The sequence below is a fragment of the Clavelina lepadiformis genome, chromosome 9 (genome assembly GCF_947623445.1).
Source record: "Clavelina lepadiformis chromosome 9, kaClaLepa1.1, whole genome shotgun sequence".
NCBI classification, from domain to species: Eukaryota; Metazoa; Chordata; class Ascidiacea; order Aplousobranchia; family Clavelinidae; genus Clavelina; species Clavelina lepadiformis.
The window spans coordinates 15,323,187-15,348,337 of record NC_135248.1 but is presented as its reverse complement, the minus strand read 5'-3'; the positions used below and the strand labels follow the sequence as shown (position 1 = coordinate 15,348,337).

Genomic DNA, 25,151 nt, shown 5'->3' with positions numbered 1-25,151 from the left:
ACATTGTAATTTCCTCCATTTAGTGGTACAGAAGAATTTGCTGACCACGACATCCCTTGGGAGAAAGTGCCTTCGTGGACGAAATTTACTTAATTCAGGCCAAACTGCACTTTAGCTGAGCAAAGCAAAGCTGAGCAGAGCTGCACTGCACTTTAGCTGAGCAGATGGAAATTTGGTTCAAACGCATTCAAACAACAAATGATTTCAGAAATAAATGATTTCAGGCTTCTTCGCATGCTTGATGCTCGCAGTCGTTACGTTAATGACGTTTTAAACAAAGATAATAACTCTTGGGGGAGAATTGCCAATTGCGTTTCATGTCGACACAAGGCACACTTGAATGTCCATAAAACAAAGGACCAAAAGCATAGTGTCAGTGTGTGAGCGAATTGCTGTTGTAGTCGACGCCGTTAGAGTCGAGCTCTGCTCTGTGCAATTGTGTTGAAATTGTACTACTACACTTTACCACAATGTAGTGTAGTAGCAGTGTAATACTAATGCACTTTACTTAGCAAGTACTACTAGCACAGTAACAATGACTTCTTTGTATTTTGTTATGACTTTAATGCACTAACAATAATTCTACAGCTTTGAAGTATTTGTAGCAAACACAACATATTACAAAACCGTTTGTAGCTTCATACACGGCATACAAGGCTGTGCGTGTGCGTCAGACGCGATGGAAATCTATTTTATCTTTAGAAACCTAATTTAGAATTGCGTTTGCAATAAAATATAATTTTCTAAAAATGCCGTATTTTGTGCGTTTTTTGCAACAAATCTTGAGTTAAAGTGAGATTTAAGACATAATTTTATTTCTTTTACGACAACAAGGTTTGTGCGGGCAACAACCCGCTTTTGTGTGCTGTCATTGTCGTGTATTAAACGCGTCGTTGTTACGTTTGTAGCATAACCTCAGTTTTAATGAACTTTCCACCTGAAGTAACGCGAACCATACACAAACCAGAAAAAGCAGGTTACTTCCAGTCAACACGAGTGGTGAGTACGTTCAATTATGACGTATGCAATGCAGAGGTTTTATCTTCTGCGGCAATTGGTAACTGACCGGCTTATTGGGCGAAGTACGAGCCTCAGTAACATGACACTAAAATGATGTTTAATATGAGGGTGACTATTTCACCATAAGTAGGTCACGCAGTCCGTTGTTAGGGATAGGCGGTTAGGTTGGGAGAACGGATGTGCAAAAGGTCGATTTTTGTTATTTAGGGTATGATTAAAGTTAGATTCAGATTACAAGGTAGATTTCGGTTAATTGTAGGTTGTTATTTAAGTTCGGTTTACAAAAAACTGTGAAAAAACTTTGAACGCACGATATTTTCTGGTGAAATAATGACAGCCTTAATATGATTAATAATATAATTTAATCGACTACGCAATCATTTCTTAACAGAGCAGGACGGGAGAGGAACTCATATAAGAAAACAAGTTTGCAACTGATGTCGAGTCGTGTTCGACTAATTTCTTAACCAATCTTTCACAGATATGGCTGTCAGCTGTCCCATGAGTCACTGGTTAATTTTATCCGGCATGGGATCGACACAGACAAGCTTGTTGCCGTCTTTAATTTGTAACAGATCGTCAGCTCGAAGTTCGACTGTGCTTGGCTGTGTTCAGTAGAAATATGGGTTCTAGTTTGCAAGTGCACAACCACAGGATGCCTTTGTATACTAGATCCCAGCTACTCATATTATGACGTCATCTGGTTGTGCACTTGTAGATTAGACCCGAACTATGACAGTAACATTGATCGGTTTTCACAAACCAACAGCTTAATTAGTTTTCATTTTTCACAAAGAGCAAGCTCGCAGTAAAATACGACTTGACCAAGTGCACGCGGCAAACGGGTGTCACAAGAAGCGTTAATGTTCGAATTTCTGTTGCTATGAAAAGCAGTTGAAGAATCGCATAGTTGTCCGGCGATTGACGTGAGCAGCCGGTGCCGCGCAAACACGCATCAGCTACGATAGTTTCGTGATCTTTTTATTAAATGACATTTGTTAATAACTCAGCAATAATATGTTGGAATAACAACAACCGCCTTGTATTTGTGGGTACTTTTAAACAGGAAATTTCTGGTAATTAAGACAATTCTCTTTGTACAATAACCTTGAGATGTTTTCGTCGGAGATTTAGCACAGTTTGCGCACGACTGGAAAACATTTTTAATCTTCAATTTCTGCATTTCGAGATTTAGGTACTTCAAATTGTAATGGCATCATATATAACAAACTTACTTTTAGAAGTCTGCTGGTGTTGTTGGGTAACTTATTGAATTACACTGTTAGACGTTTTTATATCATTCATTTGTCGGATTACGCTTAGTGCGATTTTAATAACACCTCTAATTGTTTCCTTATTTCCCTAGAGCATCAGATATTCGACAGAGGCTTCCATTCAACATGTCATCCGCAGAAGAGGAACTGGTAACGGTTTGAATTTCTTATTTCTATTTACTTTATTTTTAAAATGCCGAATCACTTTATCTGAAATGCAGGATACGAGTCTATGTGCTATTTGCACTTTTTGCAGAATCGCAGTAAATTGTAGTCGCCAATATAAAATTACTTTGCACGGCGACGCATTGTTGTATGCATCGATTATCATAAAGCAATGACGCACTACCTGCACACATCACCACTAGCTATATGCTTCGATCTTCTATATTTTGATTCGTGACATGACATGGAGCACTCTAACTATATGATCTTGTCTAGTATTGAAGCGAGGCCGACGATTTGGTTAATTAAATCGTAATCATCGCTATTTTAAACCGATGTGGAGTTCGATATTGAAAGTATATTAATCGATTATGAAACGACGCTCAAGTCCATGTAATCGACGTCTGAAATCGATTTCTAACTCTGTGACGTCACTGAGCAGAAGATGACGACGGAAGATGCGGGGAGGGGTAGAGGTCAGAAGAAGAAGAAGTTTTTGGTGAAAAAGAAGCGCCTGATCGACGGGGACGGAAACATGGCGGAGTTGAAGAGGAAGCGCAGAGGAAGCTCTCGGAGGAAGTTGATGGAGAAACTTCAAACGGCGGAGACTCCTGTCAAGAGCAGCAAGGATGTGGAGGATCTTCTCGGAGCATCCGTCGAGGTCGTCGAACTCTCGCCCGATCTTGATAATGACGTCACAAGCGCGAATGGGGGTGAACAGGAAGTAGTCTTCGAATTTGAGGAGGATTCCGCAACTGGGTTCGGTGAATCCGGATCAGAAACGACTCACGAGGTTGTGCACCAATCACGATCACACACGCAATCATGTCGTGAGGCTAATGTGAGAATTTATATCATGATTAGCAGCAGTTCTATCCAAACATTCATATTCCATCTCACGCATCCGACTCGTGTTTGACATCATATCATCATGATCATGATCATTGTCATCAGACGCCATCTTCCTTCCCGCATCTCTGATCAGAACAATCCAGATAGTCTTCCTGGAATTATTTTTCATCATCGTCGTCCTACAAACTCAAGTTAATTTTTTTTTGGTGTGACGTAAAATCTTAAATACGTCATCAAAATCTCGCCCAGAAATGCGTTTGATTCACTCTGTGGCGCGCCATAGCGGCTGTTTAATGGCGACAGTTTCAGAATTTGATCACAGTTATAAATCACCAAAGTTTCTTTTGTTGTTAACAGATTATGAATGAAACAGAAGCGAAAAAGGTCACCGATATGACGTCACAAATTGCACACGCGTTGAAAATGTCGCAACTACAGAGTCAGGTATGAGCGATTTCTTGTTAAATGTTGCGGTTGATTCTATGTTGTATTGAAACAAATAAATACTTTAACTTGGAATTGCTCTTGCACACTTTGTAAGTATCGTGTTGTCTTGATGGGTAGAGCACCATTTTCTTTTATACTTAAGTTTTTGTCCCCTGCTTTAACACGCATTTATGCACTAGCAGTTGGCTGCACTGTAAGCGACACCATACAATACACAGCATGGGCAGCCCACGTGCACAGAAATAAGTTGAACACGCTTTTAACACCAGGTTGAGTACCAACAGGATATGAAGAAACTGCAGGGAAAATACAACCTGGATGTTTGCCTGCCCGACCTGCCTGAGGTCAAAACAGCAAAAATGGCGACCAAACTCGCTAGCAAGGTGGATTGTCTGTTAGTTGGTTGCCTTTGCCGCGCATGCTTGGATTTCAAAATTTATACAAAACAGTTTTTGGTTTTGGTTTTAACGAGCACTTTGTTGATTTGTTCATTGTTATGAAATATTATCATTGCTCTTGTCTCAGCTATTCCGTTAACGTTTGAAGTATCATGCCCTTGTAATAACCACGAGCGCGATTTCCGTGTTGTTATTGCGCGTGTTCCATTTTATTTATTGCGTCATTTCGTCTTCATGTTGCGCATTGCGTCACAACAAACCATGCATGACAAAACGTCATACGATCGAGACCAACGTCACGCTTCAGTGAAGGTGGGATTTTTTTGTTTTTTGAAGCCACATTTAAAAAATTTATTTTGGTATGATTCAAGATATCACGTAGCTGTACCTGTTCCATCATTTCAACACTGAGTACCAACAACAATTGTTTATCAAACTTATCAATTGAACAGCAATTTTAAACATTTTGAAATATTTTCAGGCTGAGTACCAACAAGGTCTCAAAGAAGTTCGAAACCAGTTCAAGGGGTTCCAGAAACTTCCATATGATGAGTTGGCGGAAGTGAAAAGAGCACAGAAAGCCGCCGAACTGTCTGACGTAAGACTTTCATAAATACAAGCGTGAGCATGAGCTCAGGCTGTACAACCAGATGCGGTTTAAATTGTGAAAAAGCGTTGAACAGCCACAACATAAAATATGACAAAGCTGTTTGAAAAACTTAAAAGTAAGCTGAAATCTCAAACCAAGCGTGCACTGAAAGTCTGCATCGTCGTATTGAAAAGTACGAAATAATCTGTCACCACCTTCTATTATGTTGGTTGACTTCATCAATTGTGTAAATCTTTTAAATCTTGTAAATCTTTTGTGTAAATTAAAATCTTTTCTATATTATCTGAGCAATACTTACTTTAGAAAAAGTATAAAAGAGAGTGGGAAGAAGAGAAGAGCCTGCTCTTCTACCCTGTGCCCCTTACTCCCCAATATGTAGCTAATACGTCAGCACAGAGAAACCAAAGTGACGTGAGTTTCCTTGCAGACTGATGACAACAAAGTGACATTATTTAAGTATTTCTGTCGCTTGATTTGATTTTCTTTCAATCTAGCACGAATACAAGCGAAGGTTGCCACAGACACTTCAGTCGTTCCAGTACGACCCCACCAAGACAGATTATTACAAAATAATTCAAGACAATCTTAAAATTAAAAGCGATGTGAGTAGTTCTTGGTCCTTTCACGATTATTTCGCGTGGTCTTGTCCTTCGTAAAATGTTTTGGTATTTTAATCTCGCTCGATATAAACATCTCTTAGAAGGAATACCGAGCTGCGTTCGAACGCAGCAAAGCAGCCGGCTACACTCCTCTACCGTACACATCAGAAATGGCGAGGTTCAAGGCTCTGTACAGCGTCAGCAATTACGTAAGCACAATGGTCACATTAAAGCACTTTACTCTGTAAAATAGCGATGCTAATGTTGTTGTTTATAGAACGCCTACACCGCGTACGCGAGGAAATTGTGGGAGCATTATCACCTTGTTGTGCCAATTCCTATCATCGAAAAGGCGGTCGAGGTAGACAACTTGCTTTTGTGCGTTGTTAAGTAGAGAGATGATGATATAATGCGTTAGTTTATGACTAACTTCTTTAACTTTGACATATTCCAGACGGCTAAGATGACGTCAGACAAGTGGTACAAGGCCGAGTTTCGACGAGATTGCATCGGAAAGTCTGGTCCTGCCGACATCATCAACTATCCGCAGCTGCAACAAGCCAAGAAAGCTGCCGGTCTTGCAAGCCAGGTCAAATATTGTGTGTCTCGTTTATCGCGCGACTCAGTTGGATTTCACTTAACCATCGCAGACTTTAACAACCGCATTCTTCCACGCGTAGGTCGCATATCGCAAGGAGGCGGACAAAGCGAAGACTATTTACACAATGCCGCCTGATGCGCCTGAACTGCTGAAAGCAAAGGCCGTCGCCGATTTCAGTGACGTATGTATATTATGACGAATTAACTGACGTAATTTCTTGCTCGTAGAAATCTATATTATTCAATGTTTTATTTTCAGTCGAAGTACAAGAAGCAAAGAGCTCAGACCATCGCCGAGTTCAAAGGTTTTCAGAAGATGGACCCGAAAGAGCACCCGGTGGTCCAGATGGCTGCAAGGTCCGCCCAGCTGCTCGACCAGGTACCTTTCGAACCATGTATTTTGAATATTATTCCTCGTTGAAAGCATTAATTAATGTTAATTATTTTTGCGATGAATTGAACAGAAATCTTACACAGAGGATTGGGATTTGGACAAACAGCAGGTTTATTACCCGGTCCACGTCACACCTGGCTATGAGGCGGCGAGTGAAGCGATGAAAACGCAGAGCGAGGTTCGAAATTTAATGTCTCTACTTTGTTAAACAGTGGTTCTTAAGCTTATTCCAGGTCCTGAACCCAATAAGCTTCACATTTGCGTTTATCATCGAACCCTTCGTTATAATTTGAAATCATGCATCATGCAAATGGCTGTGTGCTTATATCTGCCGAATCCCAGAGATCAACTCACTCAACCCCTGGGGGTTAGATCGAACCCAGTTTAAGAGCCACTGGCTGAAGTTGTCTATAGAAGGGTCCAACGTTAACATTGTAATAACATTTTTTTCATTCTCGGGCCCTGTGGCCTCCTTGCAAGTGTGACGCGACCAAGTTTGCAAACATTTCAATATATTTCTAAAAAACAGAAAGAATACAAGAAACAATTTGAAAAAGACAAGACGCAGAACGTTTATGATGTCACTGACACGCAGCGTTATGACGACATGAAACAAGCGGAAGGTGTGACCTCAGACGTAAGTGTCCGAGCTTTTCCTCTTTTTAATCCACCAGATGTCGTGACCTTGTTTTTATCTCCAAGTTATATGATGTTTTTGTTCAGGTGAAATATCAGGAAGGATACCGGAAGAGCCGGGGCAGTTTGACCCCGATTTCGGAAACCCCGGAAATGTTGATATCAAAAGAACTGAAGCCAGTCTTAAGCAAGAAAGCTTACTGTGAAAAATCAAAGGAAATCCGGCAGAATGTCAATGTTGGGCCCGGTAATTGATCTTGCTTTAAATTTCTCATCTTTCTTGATGTCTAATTTCATCTGGTCGCAGATGGGCAGGAAATAGCCCACGCCATCAGCAGCCAGAAGCAAGTGTCGCAGCAGGCGTACAAGGGCGACTACAGGAGGAATATGTTAGGGAAAGCCCCTTTCGACCCAGAAAGTGCTTACCCAGAACACGAAGTGCACAAGCAAGCCAGCAAGCTTGTCAGCAAGGTTGGTCGAGTGGAGTTATTCTGATGACTATATTTTTACGTCTCTCTGCATGGGCGCCAACTTTTAAAATCGTTGAGCGTGCAGAGAAATTGTGACGTCATGAATGAAGTCACTTGTTCCGAGCAACACTGGGAATTTGTCAATAAACTTATGAAAGTGGGATAATTTGGCGCACCAGTATATTCATCACCGATCCCGGCGTATCTATCGAGTGTCGCAAAGTGCATGCGCAGCCAAACTTTTTTAAAGGCCGTCACGAGAGTTTTATCGAAATGAAGCTTTTGTTTTCCAGCGATATTCTGATCAAATATCTTCATTGGTTGAGGTTATAAAGCACAGTAATAATATAGAAAACTTGTGATTAATTAAAACTTATTATTTACCAATCATTCCCCTTAAATTAATCGCGATGTGAACTATGACGTACTTTCCACAGCCACAGAACAGATTGCAAACATTGTTTCTCTGAATGCAGTTTCGGTACTCGGCAGTATGTGTGCCAAAAGCGGATACAGTGTGTGTGATTATAGATACAACTGCAATTAAAATATGCGATCCGACAAAATAACGATGTTTATTTTGATAACACACCGTAATTTTGTTGTATGACGTCATATCTGCCACATGGGTTTTGCGATAAATACCTAATCAGTTAGTTACAATTTTTTTCACAAGTTGATTGAGTCGACATTCATATCGAGATAATTTCTTTCGCTTAAGTCACCTCCTCATTCAGGCGCACACTTCTGCAACAATATAAAGTGGTGTGAAATTTCTACATTGTCCTTCTAGTATTGTCAACTATTTTGACTCACTTGAGCGATGTTTAGTGCTTATTGGCTCTTACTGTTTAGCCCGAATACACGAAAGATGCGGAGAAAACTCGTCATATTCATCAACTGCCTCCGGATTCCCCGGAATTCGTCCGCGCGAAACGTTCCGCTTTAAATCTTAGTGACGTAAGTGACCCTCTCCCCCCACGGTGAAAAGGAAGCTCCGAGTTTTATGAAATTCATCAATTTCACGACCTTTTAGGTCGAGTACAAGAAACAGAAGAAGGAGACTGTGAAGAAATTTCGCGGGTTCCAGACGATGGACTCGCAAGAGCACCCAGTGGTACAGCAAGCCAACAAGGCGGCTGACTTGCTATCAGAGGTAAGTTTGCTTTAAGTTATTTAACACTTCTCAGATATTAATTGCAGTCAACCTAGTGGAACCCTTTCTTCCTTACACCAATAACAGCCACTGATAGCAACGACAAGTTGTTGTTTCAGCCACAACGACACAAAACATAGAAGATTACAAATAGCAAAACGTTAGGCTAAAATCAAATTTAAAACGTTAGGACACAAAAGCAGAGACAAAATGCGCTTTTAATGATATTTCAAAGGAGCTTAGATTGTCAGCATCGCGCACGTTTTCACGCACGATTTGTCAGCATCGCGATTGTTTTGAATGTTATTTATTTTGCTTAGAGGTCCTACAAGGAGGATTGGGAGTATGACAAGCAGATGATTTGCTACCCCGCGCACATAACTGCTCAGTACAAAGCAGCTGCTGATGTTAAGAAGGCGCACAGTGACGTAGGTTATGTTGTCTGAAATTAATTGAGATTTGGAATTAATATCCAAACTTGTTAAATGCTACTGTATTATAAATCATATAAAATATGTCGATTGGTTTTCCTAAATTTTCACCTTAATATCATATCATCTTCAAAATCTGAAGTTGAAATATTAATAAAATTAATTTTTTATTAATATCCAAAAAATTCTGTGTTGCTTGTATCGTAAAAACTGCTTTGTCGCTATTGGCGGCGAAGTAATGTTAGTTCTTAAACCGATGTTAGTAATGTTAAAAGAACCGAAATTTACAAAGGAAAATATTCGTAACTCCAGTTGCGTGGGTTTCCAAGCAGTACAAATGAAACAAATGTACCTGCCAAACCGGACTGATATCCAAGAAACCCGAAGCGGAACTGCATAATATGGAAGCGCAGCTTTATGACAGATATCGACTTGTTTTTGTTTCCAGAAAATTTACAAAAAAGAATTCGAGAAAGGAAAAGACAAGCACCAGTTTAAGGAGACGGACACTGCACGATATAAAGACCTTAAAGAACTTCAAACGAAATCATCCGAAGTATTTTTTGTTAAAATCTTGCACAACTATGAAGTTCAATTAATCAAAATTGGTTTAAAACAAACAAATGAACAAACAAGAAAACAGCAAAGTACAACAAAAAGTATAGAAGATGTTAACATTTTTCAGGTATTATACAAAGAAGAATATGAAAAGAACAAAGGAAGAAATTTCACTGAAATACCGGAAACAGCTGAAATGGCATTGTCGAAAGAGCTTCGACCAGTTCAAAGCAAGAAGCTTTATAGCGAAGAATCGAAAGAAATGCTGAAAAATGTTAAAATCGGACCAGGTAAAAATTTCCATGCTGGTTTATTTTTACCGGAAAGATTTTGTTGATATCTCAATGCATGCCTAATTGGAGAAATGTGTGTCTTTAAAAGTTTTGTGATTGCAATCGAGATAACTTAGGAGAAGTAAAATTGACTGTGGATTTTCTTTGAGCAAGATTGAAATTGAACGTGTTTGGCAGATGTACAAGAGATATCTCACGCAGTGTCTGCCCAGGAATTGGCTTCACCATCACCGTATAAAAGAGAATATAAAGAAAATATTGTGGGAAAAGGTCCAAATGATCCGGCGATTGGTTACCCCGAACACGAACACCACAGGAGAGCTAGTGAATTGGCCAGTTCTGTAAGTCTAACGTCTTGATTTTGAAATTTAAAATGTAAAATGTGAAGAAGTTAATCTCATTTTAAAGGCAAATTTTGCTTAGACTGAGTACCAGAAAGATGCGGAAAGAGCATTGGGTAGCCATACCATCCCTGCTGACGCCCCGGAGTTTGTGAGAGCAAAGGAAAGTGCTAAAATTGCCAGCGATGTAAGTGAATCGGTAATTTGTCGTTCTTTCTGGTTACAAGTTGATTTTTCAAAGTATCTTTATTCTAAAAGCTGGAATACCAAAAGCAACGCAGAGAAGTTATTGACAACTACCGAGGTTTTCAAACCATGGATAGTAAAGAACATCCTGTTGTTCAACAAGGAATCAAGGCTGCTGAACTGAGAAGTAATGTAAGTGAGAGGGTGACTCATTTCGGTTAAGTTTTACACAAACGTCTACACTGAATTTTTATTTTAGGCTGCTTATAAAGAGGATTGGGAATATGATAAACAAAACATCTACTACCCGGTTCATATTACCCCCGGTTACGAAGCTGTTGCGGATGCTCAAAAAATCCAGAGTGGTGTACGTAGGTGGTTAAAAAGTTTTCGTTGGAAAAATCTTAGACTAGTTTCAAGTGTTCTTTGCATTTCAGGTCATGTACAAGGAAGACTTTGAGAAAGAGAAAGATAAAAATCGCTTTGACGTTACCGACACCGACCACTACAGAAGAATGAAAGAAGCAGATAAAACATCATCAGATGTGAATGTCAACTCTAATTTACATCGTTTTTCGTTTCAGTAATCCACGTTGTGGTTGTGATTGGCTTTTAATTTCCCGATTTATCTGCTGTAGATTAAATACAAAGAAGAATATGAAAAGAACAAAGGAAGAAATTTCACTGAAATACCGGAAACAGCTGAAATGGCATTGTCGAAAGAGCTTCGACCAGTTCAAAGCAAGAAGCTTTATAGCGAAGAATCGAAAGAAATGCTGAAAAATGTTAAAATCGGAGCAGGTAAAACTTTTCATGCTGGTTTGATTTTACCCGACATATTTTGTTGATATCTGAATGCATGCCTAATTGGAGAAATGTGTGTCTTTAAAAGTTTTGTGATTGCAATCGAGATAACTTAGGAGAAGTAAAATTGACTGTGGATTTTCTTTGAGCGAGATTGAAATTGAACGTGTTTGGCAGATGTACAAGAGATATCTCACGCAGTGTCTGCCCAGGAATTGGCTTCACCATCACCGTATAAAAGAGAATATAAAGAAAATATTGTGGGAAAAGGTCCAAGTGATCCGGCGATTGGTTACCCCGAACACGAACACCACAGGAGAGCTAGTGAATTGGCCAGTTCTGTAAGTCTAACGGCTTGATTTGGAAATGTAAAATGTAAAATGTGAAGAAGTTAATCTCATTTTAAAGGCAAATTTTGCTTAGACTGAGTACCAGAAAGATGCGGAAAGAGCATTGGGTAGCTATACCATCCCTGCTGTAGCCCCGGAGTTTGTGAGAGCAAAGGAAAGTGCTAAAATTGCCAGCGATGTAAGTGAATCGGTAATTTGTCGTTCTTTCTGGTTACAAGTTGATTTTTCAAATGCATCTCTATTTTAAAAGCTGGAATACCAAAAGCAACGCAGAGAAGTTATTGACAACTACCGAGGTTTTCAAACCATGGATAGTAAAGAACATCCTGTTGTTCAACAAGGAATCAAGGCTGCTGAACTGAGCAGTAATGTAAGTGAGAGGGTGAGTCATTTCGGTTAAGTTTTGCACAAACGTCTACCCTGAATTTTTATCTTAGGCTGCTTATAAAGAGGATTGGGAATATGATAAACAAAACATCTACTACCCGGTTCATATTACCCCCGGTTACGAAGCTGGTGCGGATGTTCAAAAAATCCAGAGTGGTGTACGTAGGCGGTTAAAAAGTTTTCGTTGGAAAAATCTTAGGCTAGGTTCAAGTGTTCTTTGCATTTCAGGTCGTGTACAAGGAAGACTTTGAGAAAGAGAAAGATAAAAATCGCTTTGACGTTACCGACACCGACCACTACAGAAGAATGAAAGAAGCAGATAAAACATCATCAGATGTGAGTGTCAACTCTAATTTACATCGTTGTTCGTTTCAGTAATCCACGTTGTGGTTGTGATTGGCTTTTAATTTCCCGATTTATCTGCTGTAGATTAAATACAAAGAAGAATATGAAAAGAACAAAGGAAGAAATTTCACTGAAATACCGGAAACAGCTGAAATGGCATTGTCGAAAGAGCTTCGACCAGTTCAAAGCAAGAAGCTTTATAGCGAAGAATCGAAAGAAATGCTGAAAAATGTTAAAATCGGAGCAGGTAAAACTTTTCATGCTGGTTTGATTTTACCCGACATATTTTGTTGATATCTGAATGCATGCCTAATTGGAGAAATGTGTGTCTTTAAAAGTTTTGTGATTGCAATCGAGATAACTTAGGAGAAGTAAAATTGACTGTGGATTTTCTTTGAGCGAGATTGAAATTGAACGTGTTGGCAGATGTACAAGAGATATCTCACGCAGTGTCTGCCCAGGAATTGGCTTCACCATCACCGTATAAAAGAGAATATAAAGAAAATATTGTGGGAAAAGGTCCAAGTGATCCGGCGATTGGTTACCCCGAACACGAACACCACAGGAGAGCTAGTGAATTGGCCAGTTCTGTAAGTCTAACGGCTTGATTTGGAAATGTAAAATGTAAAATGTGAAGAAGTTAATCTCATTTTAAAGGCAAATTTTGCTTAGACTGAGTACCAGAAAGATGCGGAAAGAGCATTGGGTAGCTATACCATCCCTGCTGACGCCCCGGAGTTTGTGAGAGCAAAGGAAAGTGCTAAAATTGCCAGCGATGTAAGTGAATCGGTAATTTGTCGTTCTTTCTGGTTACAAGTTGATTTTTCAAATGCATCTCTATTTTAAAAGCTGGAATACCAAAAGCAACGCAGAGAAGTTATTGACAACTACCGAGGTTTTCAAACCATGGATAGTAAAGAACATCCTGTTGTTCAACAAGGAATCAAGGCTGCTGAACTGAGCAGTAATGTAAGTGAGAGGGTGAGTCATTTCGGTTAAGTTTTGCACAAACGTCTACCCTGAATTTTTATCTTAGGCTGCTTATAAAGAGGATTGGGAATATGATAAACAAAACATCTACTACCCGGTTCATATTACCCCCGGTTACGAAGCTGGTGCGGATGTTCAAAAAATCCAGAGTGGTGTACGTAGGCGGTTAAAAAGTTTTCGTTGGAAAAATCTTAGGCTAGGTTCAAGTGTTCTTTGCATTTCAGGTCGTGTACAAGGAAGACTTTGAGAAAGAGAAAGATAAAAATCGCTTTGACGTTACCGACACCGACCACTACAGAAGAATGAAAGAAGCAGATAAAACATCATCAGATGTGAGTGTCAACTCTAATTTACATCGTTGTTCGTTTCAGTAATCCACGTTGTGGTTGTGATTGGCTTTTAATTTCCCGATTTATCTGCTGTAGATTAAATACAAAGAAGAATATGAAAAGAACAAAGGAAGAAATTTCACTGAAATACCGGAAACAGCTGAAATGGCATTGTCGAAAGAGCTTCGACCAGTTCAAAGCAAGAAGCTTTATAGCGAAGAATCGAAAGAAATGCTGAAAAATGTTAAAATCGGAGCAGGTAAAACTTTTCATGCTGGTTTGATTTTACCCGACATATTTTGTTGATATCTGAATGCATGCCTAATTGGAGAAATGTGTGTCTTTAAAAGTTTTGTGATTGCAATCGAGATAACTTAGGAGAAGTAAAATTGACTGTGGATTTTCTTTGAGCGAGATTGAAATTGAACGTGTTTGGCAGATGTACAAGAGATATCTCACGCAGTGTCTGCCCAGGAATTGGCTTCACCATCACCGTATAAAAGAGAATATAAAGAAAATATTGTGGGAAAAGGTCCAAGTGATCCGGCGATTGGTTACCCCGAACACGAACACCACAGGAGAGCTAGTGAATTGGCCAGTTCTGTAAGTCTAACGGCTTGATTTGGAAATGTAAAATGTAAAATGTGAAGAAGTTAATCTCATTTTAAAGGCAAATTTTGCTTAGACTGAGTACCAGAAAGATGCGGAAAGAGCATTGGGTAGCTATACCATCCCTGCTGACGCCCCGGAGTTTGTGAGAGCAAAGGAAAGTGCTAAAATTGCCAGCGATGTAAGTGAATCGGTAATTTGTCGTTCTTTCTGGTTACAAGTTGATTTTTCAAATGCATCTCTATTTTAAAAGCTGGAATACCAAAAGCAACGCAGAGAAGTTATTGACAACTACCGAGGTTTTCAAACCATGGATAGTAAAGAACATCCTGTTGTTCAACAAGGAATCAAGGCTGCTGAACTGAGCAGTAATGTAAGTGAGAGGGTGAGTCATTTCGGTTAAGTTTTGCACAAACGTCTACCCTGAATTTTTATCTTAGGCTGCTTATAAAGAGGATTGGGAATATGATAAACAAAACATCTACTACCCGGTTCATATTACCCCCGGTTACGAAGCTGGTGCGGATGTTCAAAAAATCCAGAGTGGTGTACGTAGGCGGTTAAAAAGTTTTCGTTGGAAAAATCTTAGGCTAGGTTCAAGTGTTCTTTGCATTTCAGGTCGTGTACAAGGAAGACTTTGAGAAAGAGAAAGATAAAAATCGCTTTGACGTTACCGACACCGACCACTACAGAAGAATGAAAGAAGCAGATAAAACATCATCAGATGTGAGTGTCAACTCTAATTTACATCGTTGTTCGTTTCAGTAATCCACGTTGTGGTTGTGATTGGCTTTTAATTTCCCGATTTATCTGCTGTAGATTAAATACAAAGAAGAATATGAAAAGAACAAAGGAAGAAATTTCACTGAAATACCGGAAACAGCTGAAATGGCATTGTCGAAAGAGCTTCGACCAGTTCAAAGCAAGAAGCTTTATAGCGAAGAATCGAAAGAAATGCTGAAAAATGTTAAAATCGGAGCAGGTAAAACTTTTCATGCTGGTTTGATTTTACCCGACATATTTTGTTGATATCTGAATGCATGCCTAATTGGAGAAATGTGTGTCTTTAAAAGTTTTGTGATTGCAATCGAGATAACTTAGGAGAAGTAAAATTGACTGTGGATTTTCTTTGAGCGAGATTGAAATTGAACGTGTTGGCAGATGTACAAGAGATATCTCACGCAGTGTCTGCCCAGGAATTGGCTTCACCATCACCGTATAAAAGAGAATATAAAGAAAATATTGTGGGAAAAGGTCCAAGTGATCCGGCGATTGGTTACCCCGAACACGAACACCACAGGAGAGCTAGTGAATTGGCCAGTTCTGTAAGTCTAACGGCTTGATTTGGAAATGTAAAATGTAAAATGTGAAGAAGTTAATCTCATTTTAAAGGCAAATTTTGCTTAGACTGAGTACCAGAAAGATGCGGAAAGAGCATTGGGTAGCTATACCATCCCTGCTGACGCCCCGGAGTTTGTGAGAGCAAAGGAAAGTGCTAAAATTGCCAGCGATGTAAGTGAATCGGTAATTTGTCGTTCTTTCTGGTTACAAGTTGATTTTTCAAATGTATCTCTATTCTAAAAGCTGGAATACCAAAAGCAACGCAGAGAAGTTATTGACAACTACCGAGGTTTTCAAACCATGGATAGTAAAGAACATCCTGTTGTTCAACAAGGAATCAAGGCTGCTGAACTGAGCAGTAATGTAAGTGAGAGGGTGACTCATTTCGATTAAGTTTTGCACAAACGTCTACCCTGATTTTTTATCTTAGGCTGCTTATAAAGAGGATTGGGAATATGATAAACAAAACATCTACTACCCGGTTCATATTACCCCCGGTTACGAAGCTGGTGCGGATGTTCAAAAAATCCAGAGTGGTGTACGTAGGCGGTTAAAAAGTTTTCGTTGGAAAAATCTTAGGCTAGGTTCAAGTGTTCTTTGCATTTCAGGTCGTGTACAAGGAAGACTTTGAGAAAGAGAAAGATAAAAATCGCTTTGACGTTACCGACACCGACCACTACAGAAGAATGAAAGAAGCAGATAAAACATCATCAGATGTGAGTGTCAACTCTAATTTACATCGTTTTTCGTTTCAGTAATCCACGTTGTGGTTGTGATTGGCTTTTAATTTCCCGATTTATCTGCTGTAGATTAAATACAAAGAAGAATATGAAAAGAACAAAGGAAGAAATTTCACTGAAATACCGGAAACAGCTGAAATGGCATTGTCGAAAGAGCTTCGACCAGTTCAAAGCAAGAAGCTTTATAGCGAAGAATCGAAAGAAATGCTGAAAAATGTTAAAATCGGAGCAGGTAAAACTTTTCATGCTGGTTTGATTTTACCCGACATATTTTGTTGATATCTGAATGCATGCCTAATTGGAGAAATGTGTGTCTTTAAAAGTTTTGTGATTGCAATCGAGATAACTTAGGAGAAGTAAAATTGACTGTGGATTTTCTTTGAGCGAGATTGAAATTGAACGTGTTTGGCAGATGTACAAGAGATATCTCACGCAGTGTCTGCCCAGGAATTGGCTTCACCATCACCGTATAAAAGAGAATATAAAGAAAATATTGTGGGAAAAGGTCCAAGTGATCCGGCGATTGGTTACCCCGAACACGAACACCACAGGAGAGCTAGTGAATTGGCCAGTTCTGTAAGTCTAACGGCTTGATTTGGAAATGTAAAATGTAAAATGTGAAGAAGTTAATCTCATTTTAAAGGCAAATTTTGCTTAGACTGAGTACCAGAAAGATGCGGAAAGAGCATTGGGTAGCTATACCATCCCTGCTGACGCCCCGGAGTTTGTGAGAGCAAAGGAAAGTGCTAAAATTGCCAGCGATGTAAGTGAATCGGTAATTTGTCGTTCTTTCTGGTTACAAGTTGATTTTTCAAATGCATCTCTATTTTAAAAGCTGGAATACCAAAAGCAACGCAGAGAAGTTATTGACAACTACCGAGGTTTTCAAACCATGGATAGTAAAGAACATCCTGTTGTTCAACAAGGAATCAAGGCTGCTGAACTGAGCAGTAATGTAAGTGAGAGGGTGAGTCATTTCGGTTAAGTTTTGCACAAACGTCTACCCTGAATTTTTATCTTAGGCTGCTTATAAAGAGGATTGGGAATATGATAAACAAAACATCTACTACCCGGTTCATATTACCCCCGGTTACGAAGCTGGTGCGGATGTTCAAAAAATCCAGAGTGGTGTACGTAGGCGGTTAAAAAGTTTTCGTTGGAAAAATCTTAGGCTAGGTTCAAGTGTTCTTTGCATTTCAGGTCGTGTACAAGGAAGACTTTGAGAAAGAGAAAGATAAAAATCGCTTTGACGTTACCGACACCGACCACTACAGAAGAATGAAAGAAGCAGATAAAACATCATCAGATGTGAGTGTCAACTCTAATTTACATCGTTGTTCGTTTCAGTAATCCACGTTGTGGTTGTGATTGGCTTTTAATTTCCCGATTTATCTGCTGTAGATTAAATACAAAGAAGAATATGAAAAGAACAAAGGAAGAAATTTCACTGAAATACCGGAAACAGCTGAAATGGCATTGTCGAAAGAGCTTCGACCAGTTCAAAGCAAGAAGCTTTATAGCGAAGAATCGAAAGAAATGCTGAAAAATGTTAAAATCGGAGCAGGTAAAACTTTTCATGCTGGTTTGATTTTACCCGACATATTTTGTTGATATCTGAATGCATGCCTAATTGGAGAAATGTGTGTCTTTAAAAGTTTTGTGATTGCAATCGAGATAACTTAGGAGAAGTAAAATTGACTGTGGATTTTCTTTGAGCGAGATTGAAATTGAACGTGTTGGCAGATGTACAAGAGATATCTCACGCAGTGTCTGCCCAGGAATTGGCTTCACCATCACCGTATAAAAGAGAATATAAAGAAAATATTGTGGGAAAAGGTCCAAGTGATCCGGCGATTGGTTACCCCGAACACGAACACCACAGGAGAGCTAGTGAATTGGCCAGTTCTGTAAGTCTAACGGCTTGATTTGGAAATGTAAAGTGTAAAATGTGAAGAAGTTAATCTCATTTTAAAGGCAAATTTTGCTTAGACTGAGTACCAGAAAGATGCGGAAAGAGCATTGGGTAGCTATACCATCCCTGCTGACGCCCCGGAGTTTGTGAGAGCAAAGGAAAGTGCTAAAATTGCCAGCGATGTAAGTGAATCGGTAATTTGTCGTTCTTTCTGGTTACAAGTTGATTTTTCAAATGTATCTCTATTCTAAAAGCTGGAATACCAAAAGCAACGCAGAGAAGTTATTGACAACTACCGAGGTTTTCAAACCATGGATAGTAAAGAACATCCTGTTGTTCAACAAGGAATCAAGGCTGCTGAACTGAGCAGTAATGTAAGTGAGAGGGTGACTCATTTCGATTAAGTTTTGCACAAACGTCTACCCTGAATTTTTATCTTAGGCTGCTTATAAAGAGGATTGGGAATATGATAAACAAAACATCTACTACCCGGTTCATATTACCCCCGGTTACGAAGCTGGTGCGGACGTTCAAAAAATCCAGAGTGGTGTACGTAGGCGGTTAAAAAGTTTTCGTTGGAAAAATCTTAGGCTAGGTTCAAGTGTTCTTTGCATTTCAGGTCGTGTACAAGGAAGACTTTGAGAAAGAGAAAGATAAAAATCGCTTTGACATTACCGACACCGACCACTACAGAAGAATGAAAGAAGCAGATAAAACATCATCAGATGTGAGTGTCAACTCTAATTTACATCGTTGTTCGTTTCAGTAATCCACGTTGTGGTTGTGATTGGCTTTTAATTTCCCGATTTATCTGCTGTAGATTAAATACAAAGAAGAATATGAAAAGAACAAAGGAAGAAATTTCACTGAAATACCGGAAACAGCTGAAATGGCATTGTCGAAAGAGCTTCGACCAGTTCAAAGCAAGAAGCTTTATAGCGAAGAATCGAAAGAAATGCTGAAAAATGTTAAAATCGGAGCAGGTAAAACTTTTCATGCTGGTTTGATTTTACCCGACATATTTTGTTGATATCTGAATGCATGCCTAATTGGAGAAATGTGTGTCTTTAAAAGTTTTGTGATTGCAATCGAGATAACTTAGGAGAAGTAAAATTGACTGTGGATTTTCTTTGAGCGAGATTGAAATTGAACGTGTTGGCAGATGTACAAGAGATATCTCACGCAGTGTCTGCCCAGGAATTGGCTTCACCATCACCGTATAAAAGAGAATATAAAGAAAATATTGTGGGAAAAGGTCCAAGTGATCCGGCGATTGGTTACCCCGAACACGAACACCACAGGAGAGCTAGTGAATTGGCCAGTTCTGTAAGTCTAACGGCTTGATTTGGAAATGTAAAATGTAAAATGTGAAGAAGTTAATCTCATTTTAAAGGCAAATTTTGCTTAGACTGAGTACCAGAAAGATGCGGAAAGAGCATTGGGTAGCTATACCATCCCTGCTGACGCCCCGGAGTTTGTGAGAGCAAAGGAAAGTGCTAAAATTGCCAGCGATGTAAGTGAATCGGTAATTTGTCGTTCTTTCTGGTTACAAGTTGATTTTTCAAATGTATCTCTATTCTAAAAGCTGGAATACCAAAAGCAACGCAGAGAAGTTATTGACAACTACCGAGGTTTTCAAACCATGGATAGTAAAGAACATCCTGTTGTTCAACAAGGAATCAAGGCTGCTGAACTGAGCAGTAATGTAAGTGAGAGGGTGACTCATTTCGATTAAGTTTTGCACAAACGTCTACCCTGAATTTTTATCTTAGGCTGCTTATAAAGAGGATTGGGAATATGATAAACAAAACATCTACTACCCGGTTCATATTACCCCCGGTTACGAAGCTGGTGCGGACGTTCTAAAAATCCAGAGTGGTGTACGTAGGCGGTTAAAAAGTTTTCGTTGGAAAAATCTTAGGCTAGGTTCAAGTGTTCTTTGCATTTCAGGTCGTGTACAAGGAAGACTTTGAGAAAGAGAAAGATAAAAATCGCTTTGACGTTACCGACACCGACCACTACAGAAGAATGAAAGAAGCAGATAAAACATCATCAGATGTGAGTGTCAACTCTAATTTACATCGTTGTTCGTTTCAGTAATCCACGTTGTGGTTGTGATTGGCTTTTAATTTCCCGATTTATCTGCTGTAGATTAAATACAAAGAAGAATATGAAAAGAACAAAGGAAGAAATTTCACTGAAATACCGGAAACAGCTGAAATGGCATTGTCGAAAGAGCTTCGACCAGTTCAAAGCAAGAAGCTTTATAGCGAAGAATCGAAAGAAATGCTGAAAAATGTTAAAATCGGAGCAGGTAAAACTTTTCATGCTGGTTTGATTTTACCCGACATATTTTGTTGATATCTGAATGCATGCCTAATTGGAGAAATGTGTGTCTTTAAAAGTTTTGTGATTGCAATCGAGATAACTTAGGAGAAGTAAAATTGACTGTGGATTTTCTTTGAGCAAGATTGAAATTGAACGTGTTTGGCAGATGTACAAGAGATATCTCACGCAGTGTCTGCCCAGGAATTGGCTTCACCATCACCGTATAAAAGAGAATATAAAGAAAATATTGTGGGAAAAGGTCCAAATGATCCGGCGATTGGTTACCCCGAACACGAACACCACAGGAGAGCTAGTGAATTGGCCAGTTCTGTAAGTCTAACGTCTTGATTTTGAAATTTAAAATGTAAAATGTGAAGAAGTTAATCTCATTTTAAAGGCAAATTTTGCTTAGACTGAGTACCAGAAAGATGCGGAAAGAGCATTGGGTAGCTATACCATCCCTGCTGACGCCCCGGAGTTTGTGAGAGCAAAGGAAAGTGCTAAAATTGCCAGCGATGTAAGTGAATCGGTAATTTGTCGTTCTTTCTGGCTACAAGTTGATTTTTCAAATGCATCTCTATTCTAAAAGCTGGAATACCAAAAGCAACGCAGAGAAGTTATTGACAACTACCGAGGTTTTCAAACCATGGATAGTAAAGAACATCCTGTTGTTCAACAAGGAATCAAGGCTGCTGAACTGAGCAGTAATGTAAGTGAGAGGGTGAGTCATTTCGGTTAAGTTTTGCACAAACGTCTACCCTGAATTTTTATTTTAGGCTGCTTATAAAGAGGATTGGGAATATGATAAACAAAACATCTACTACCCGGTTCATATCACCCCCGGTTACGAAGCTGGTGCAGACGTTCAAAAAATCCAGAGTGGTGTACGTAGGCGGTTAAAAAGTTTTCAGTTGGAAAAATCTTAGGCTAGGTTCAAGTGTTCTTTGCATTTCAGGTCGTGTACAAGGAAGACTTTGAGAAAGAGAAAGATAAAAATCGCTTTGACGTTACCGACACCGACCACTACAGAAGAATGAAAGAAGCAGATAAAACATCATCAGATGTGAGTGTCAACTCTAATTTACATCGTTGTTCGTTTCAGTAATCCACGTTGTGGTTGTGATTGGCTTTTAATTTCCCGATTTATCTGCTGTAGATTAAATACAAAGAAGAATATGAAAAGAACAAAGGAAGAAATTTCACTGAAATACCGGAAACAGCTGAAATGGCATTGTCGAAAGAGCTTCGACCAGTTCAAAGCAAGAAGCTTTATAGCGAAGAATCGAAAGAAATGCTAAAAAATGTTAAAATCGGAGCAGGTAAAACTTTCCATCCTGGTTTATTTTTTGCCGACAGATTTTGTTGATATCTCAATACATGCCTAATTGGAGAAATGTGTGTCTTTAAAAGTTTTGTGATTGCAATCGAGAGAGCTTAGGAGAAGTAAAATTGACTGTGGATTTTCTTTGAGCGAGATTGAAATTGAACATGTTTGGCAGATGTACAAGAGATATCTCACGCAGTGTCTGCCCAGGAATTGGCTTCACCATCACCGTATAAAAGAGAATATAAAGAAAATATTGTGGGAAAAGGTCCAAGTGATCCGGCGATTGGTTACCCCGAACACGAACACCACAGGAGAGCTAGTGAATTGGCCAGTTCTGTAAGTCTAACGGCTTGATTTGGAAATGTAAAATGTAAAATGTGAAGAAGTTAATCTCATTTTAAAGGCAAATTTTGCTTAGACTGAGTACCAGAAAGATGCGGAAAGAGCATTGGGTAGCTATACCATCCCTGCTGACGCCCCGGAGTTTGTGAGAGCAAAGGAAAGTGCTAAAATTGCCAGCGATGTAAGTGAATCGGTAATTTGTCGTTCTTTCTGGTTACAAGTTGATTTTTCAAATGCATCTCTATTTTAAAAGCTGGAATACCAAAAGCAACGCAGAGAAGTTATTGACAACTACCGAGGTTTTCAAACCATGGATAGTAAAGAACATCCTGTTGTTCAACAAGGAATCAAGGCTGCTGAACTGAGCAGTAATGTAAGTGAGAGGGTGAGTCATTTCGGTTAAGTTTTGCACAAACGTCTACCCTGAATTTTTATCTTAGGCTGCTTATAAAGAGGATTGGGAATATGATAAACAAAACATCTACTACCCGGTTCATATTACCCCCGGTTACGAAGCTGGTGCGGATGTTCAAAAAATCCAGAGTGGTGTACGTAGGCGGTTAAAAAGTTTTCGTTGGAAAAATCTTAGGCTAGGTTCAAGTGTTCTTTGCATTTCAGGTCGTGTACAAGGAAGACTTTGAGAAAGAGAAAGATAAAAATCGCTTTGACGTTACCGACACCGACCACTACAGAACAATGAAAGAAGCAGATAAAACATCATCAGATGTGAGTGTCAACTCTAATTTACATCGTTGTTCGTTTCAGTAATCCACGTTGTGGTTGTGATTGGCTTTTAATTTCCCGATTTATCTGCTGTAGATTAAATACAAAGAAGAATACGAAAAGAACAAAGGAAGAAATTTCACTGAAATACCGGAAACAGCTGAAATGGCATTGTCGAAAGAGCTTCGACCAGTTCAAAGCAAGAAGCTTTATAGCGAAGAATCGAAAGAAATGCTGAAAAATGTTAAAATCGGAGCAGGTAAAACTTTTCATGCTGGTTTGATTTTACCCGACATATTTTGTTGATATCTGAATGCATGCCTAATTGGAGAAATGTGTGTCTTTAAAAGTTTTGTGATTGCAATCGAGATAACTTAGGAGAAGTAAAATTGACTGTGGATTTTCTTTGAGCAAGATTGAAATTGAACGTGTTTGGCAGATGTACAAGAGATATCTCACGCAGTGTCTGCCCAGGAATTGGCTTCACCATCACCGTATAAAAGAGAATATAAAGAAAATATTGTGGGAAAAGGTCCAAATGATCCGGCGATTGGTTACCCCGAACACGAACACCACAGGAGAGCTAGTGAATTGGCCAGTTCTGTAAGTCTAACGTCTTGATTTTGAAATTTAAAATGTAAAATGTGAAGAAGTTAATCTCATTTTAAAGGCAAATTTTGCTTAGACTGAGTACCAGAAAGATGCGGAAAGAGCATTGGGTAGCTATACCATCCCTGCTGACGCCCCGGAGTTTGTGAGAGCAAAGGAAAGTGCTAAAATTGCCAGCGATGTAAGTGAATCGGTAATTTGTCGTTATTTCTGGCTACAAGTTGATTTTTCAAATGCATCTCTATTCTAAAAGCTGGAATACCAAAAGCAACGCAGAGAAGTTATTGACAACTACCGAGGTTTTCAAACCATGGATAGTAAAGAACATCCTGTTGTTCAACAAGGAATCAAGGCTGCTGAACTGAGCAGTAATGTAAGTGAGAGGGTGAGTCATTTCGGTTAAGTTTTGCACAAACGTCTACCCTGAATTTTTATTTTAGGCTGCTTATAAAGAGGATTGGGAATATGATAAACAAAACATCTACTACCCGGTTCATATCACCCCCGGTTACGAAGCTGGTGCAGACGTTCAAAAAATCCAGAGTGGTGTACGTAGGCGGTTAAAAAGTTTTCAGTTGGAAAAATCTTAGGCTAGGTTCAAGTGTTCTTTGCATTTCAGGTCGTGTACAAGGAAGACTTTGAGAAAGAGAAAGATAAAAATCGCTTTGACGTTACCGACACCGACCACTACAGAAGAATGAAAGAAGCAGATAAAACATCATCAGATGTGAGTGTCAACTCTAATTTACATCGTTGTTCGTTTCAGTAATCCACGTTGTGGTTGTGATTGGCTTTTAATTTCCCGATTTATCTGCTGTAGATTAAATACAAAGAAGAATATGAAAAGAACAAAGGAAGAAATTTCACTGAAATACCGGAAACAGCTGAAATGGCATTGTCGAAAGAGCTTCGACCAGTTCAAAGCAAGAAGCTTTATAGCGAAGAATCGAAAGAAATGCTGAAAAATGTTAAAATCGGAGCAGGTAAAACTTTTCATGCTGGTTTGATTTTACCCGACATATTTTGTTGATATCTGAATGCATGCCTAATTGGAGAAATGTGTGTCTTTAAAAGTTTTGTGATTGCAATCGAGATAACTTAGGAGAAGTAAAATTGACTGTGGATTTTCTTTGAGCGAGATTGAAATTGAACGTGTTTGGCAGATGTACAAGAGATATCTCACGCAGTGTCTGCCCAGGAATTGGCTTCACCATCACCGTATAAAAGAGAATATAAAGAAAATATTGTGGGAAAAGGTCCAAATGATCCGGCGATTGGTTACCCCGAACACGAACACCACAGGAGAGCTAGTGAATTGGCCAGTTCTGTAAGTCTAACGTCTTGATTTTGAAATTTAAAATGTAAAATGTGAAGAAGTTAATCTCATTTTAAAGGCAAATTTTGCTTAGACTGAGTACCAGAAAGATGCGGAAAGAGCATTGGGTAGCCATACCATCCCTGCTGACGCCCCGGAGTTTGTGAGAGCAAAGGAAAGTGCTAAAATTGCCAGCGATGTAAGTGAATCGGTAATTTGTCGTTCTTTCTGGTTACAAGTTGATTTTTCAAATGCATCTCTATTTTAAAA

The 25,151-nt window shown here is 39.2% G+C and overlaps 2 protein-coding genes across 2 annotated transcripts in view; both read left to right on the top strand.

The window, feature by feature from the left end:
- Positions 1–2,084: 2,084 nt before the first annotated feature.
- LOC143471426 (uncharacterized) lies at positions 2,085–25,149 on the top strand. Its single transcript, XM_076969878.1, has 90 exons — positions 2,085–2,215; positions 2,387–2,444; positions 2,902–3,252; positions 3,669–3,755; positions 4,028–4,141; positions 4,638–4,754; positions 5,070–5,177; positions 5,261–5,368; positions 5,467–5,574; positions 5,643–5,726; positions 5,820–5,954; positions 6,046–6,147; positions 6,225–6,344; positions 6,430–6,537; positions 6,889–6,996; positions 7,083–7,242; positions 7,303–7,466; positions 8,321–8,425; positions 8,502–8,621; positions 8,942–9,049; positions 9,501–9,608; positions 9,738–9,900; positions 10,081–10,244; positions 10,327–10,431; positions 10,503–10,622; positions 10,690–10,797; positions 10,868–10,975; positions 11,069–11,231; positions 11,412–11,575; positions 11,658–11,762; positions 11,835–11,954; positions 12,022–12,129; positions 12,200–12,307; positions 12,401–12,563; positions 12,743–12,906; positions 12,989–13,093; positions 13,166–13,285; positions 13,353–13,460; positions 13,531–13,638; positions 13,732–13,894; positions 14,075–14,238; positions 14,321–14,425; positions 14,498–14,617; positions 14,685–14,792; positions 14,863–14,970; positions 15,064–15,226; positions 15,406–15,569; positions 15,652–15,756; positions 15,829–15,948; positions 16,016–16,123; positions 16,194–16,301; positions 16,395–16,557; positions 16,738–16,901; positions 16,984–17,088; positions 17,161–17,280; positions 17,348–17,455; positions 17,526–17,633; positions 17,727–17,889; positions 18,069–18,232; positions 18,315–18,419; positions 18,492–18,611; positions 18,679–18,786; positions 18,857–18,964; positions 19,058–19,220; positions 19,400–19,563; positions 19,646–19,750; positions 19,823–19,942; positions 20,010–20,117; positions 20,188–20,295; positions 20,389–20,551; positions 20,732–20,895; positions 20,978–21,082; positions 21,155–21,274; positions 21,342–21,449; positions 21,521–21,628; positions 21,722–21,884; positions 22,065–22,228; positions 22,311–22,415; positions 22,488–22,607; positions 22,675–22,782; positions 22,853–22,960; positions 23,054–23,216; positions 23,397–23,560; positions 23,643–23,747; positions 23,820–23,939; positions 24,007–24,114; positions 24,186–24,293; positions 24,387–24,549; positions 24,730–24,893; positions 24,976–25,149. Exons 2-90 carry the CDS (start codon positions 2,421–2,423, stop codon positions 25,147–25,149), a joined length of 11,388 nt encoding a protein of 3,795 aa, XP_076825993.1. The 5' UTR covers positions 2,085–2,215; positions 2,387–2,420.
- The window catches only part of LOC143470060 (uncharacterized), a 43,136-nt gene continuing 43,012 nt past the window's right edge, over positions 25,028–25,151 (top strand). Inside the window, exon 1 of the mRNA XM_076967924.1 lies at positions 25,028–25,080. The gene's annotated coding sequence lies outside the window, so the exon portion shown is untranslated. The remainder of the gene's footprint in view (positions 25,081–25,151) is intronic.

What these genes read in the sequence shown, in the direction of transcription:
- LOC143471426 (XM_076969878.1), top strand. Translation starts at nt 2,421, where the DNA reads ATGTCATCCGCAGAAGAGGAACTG. An exon ending in CTCAAAAAATCCAGAGTGGT is followed by an intron (nt 10,798 to 10,867) that starts GTACGTAGGTGG and finishes TTTGCATTTCAG; the next exon opens with GTCATGTACAAGGAAGACTT. An exon ending in CTAGTGAATTGGCCAGTTCT is followed by an intron (nt 11,576 to 11,657) that starts GTAAGTCTAACG and finishes AATTTTGCTTAG; the next exon opens with ACTGAGTACCAGAAAGATGC.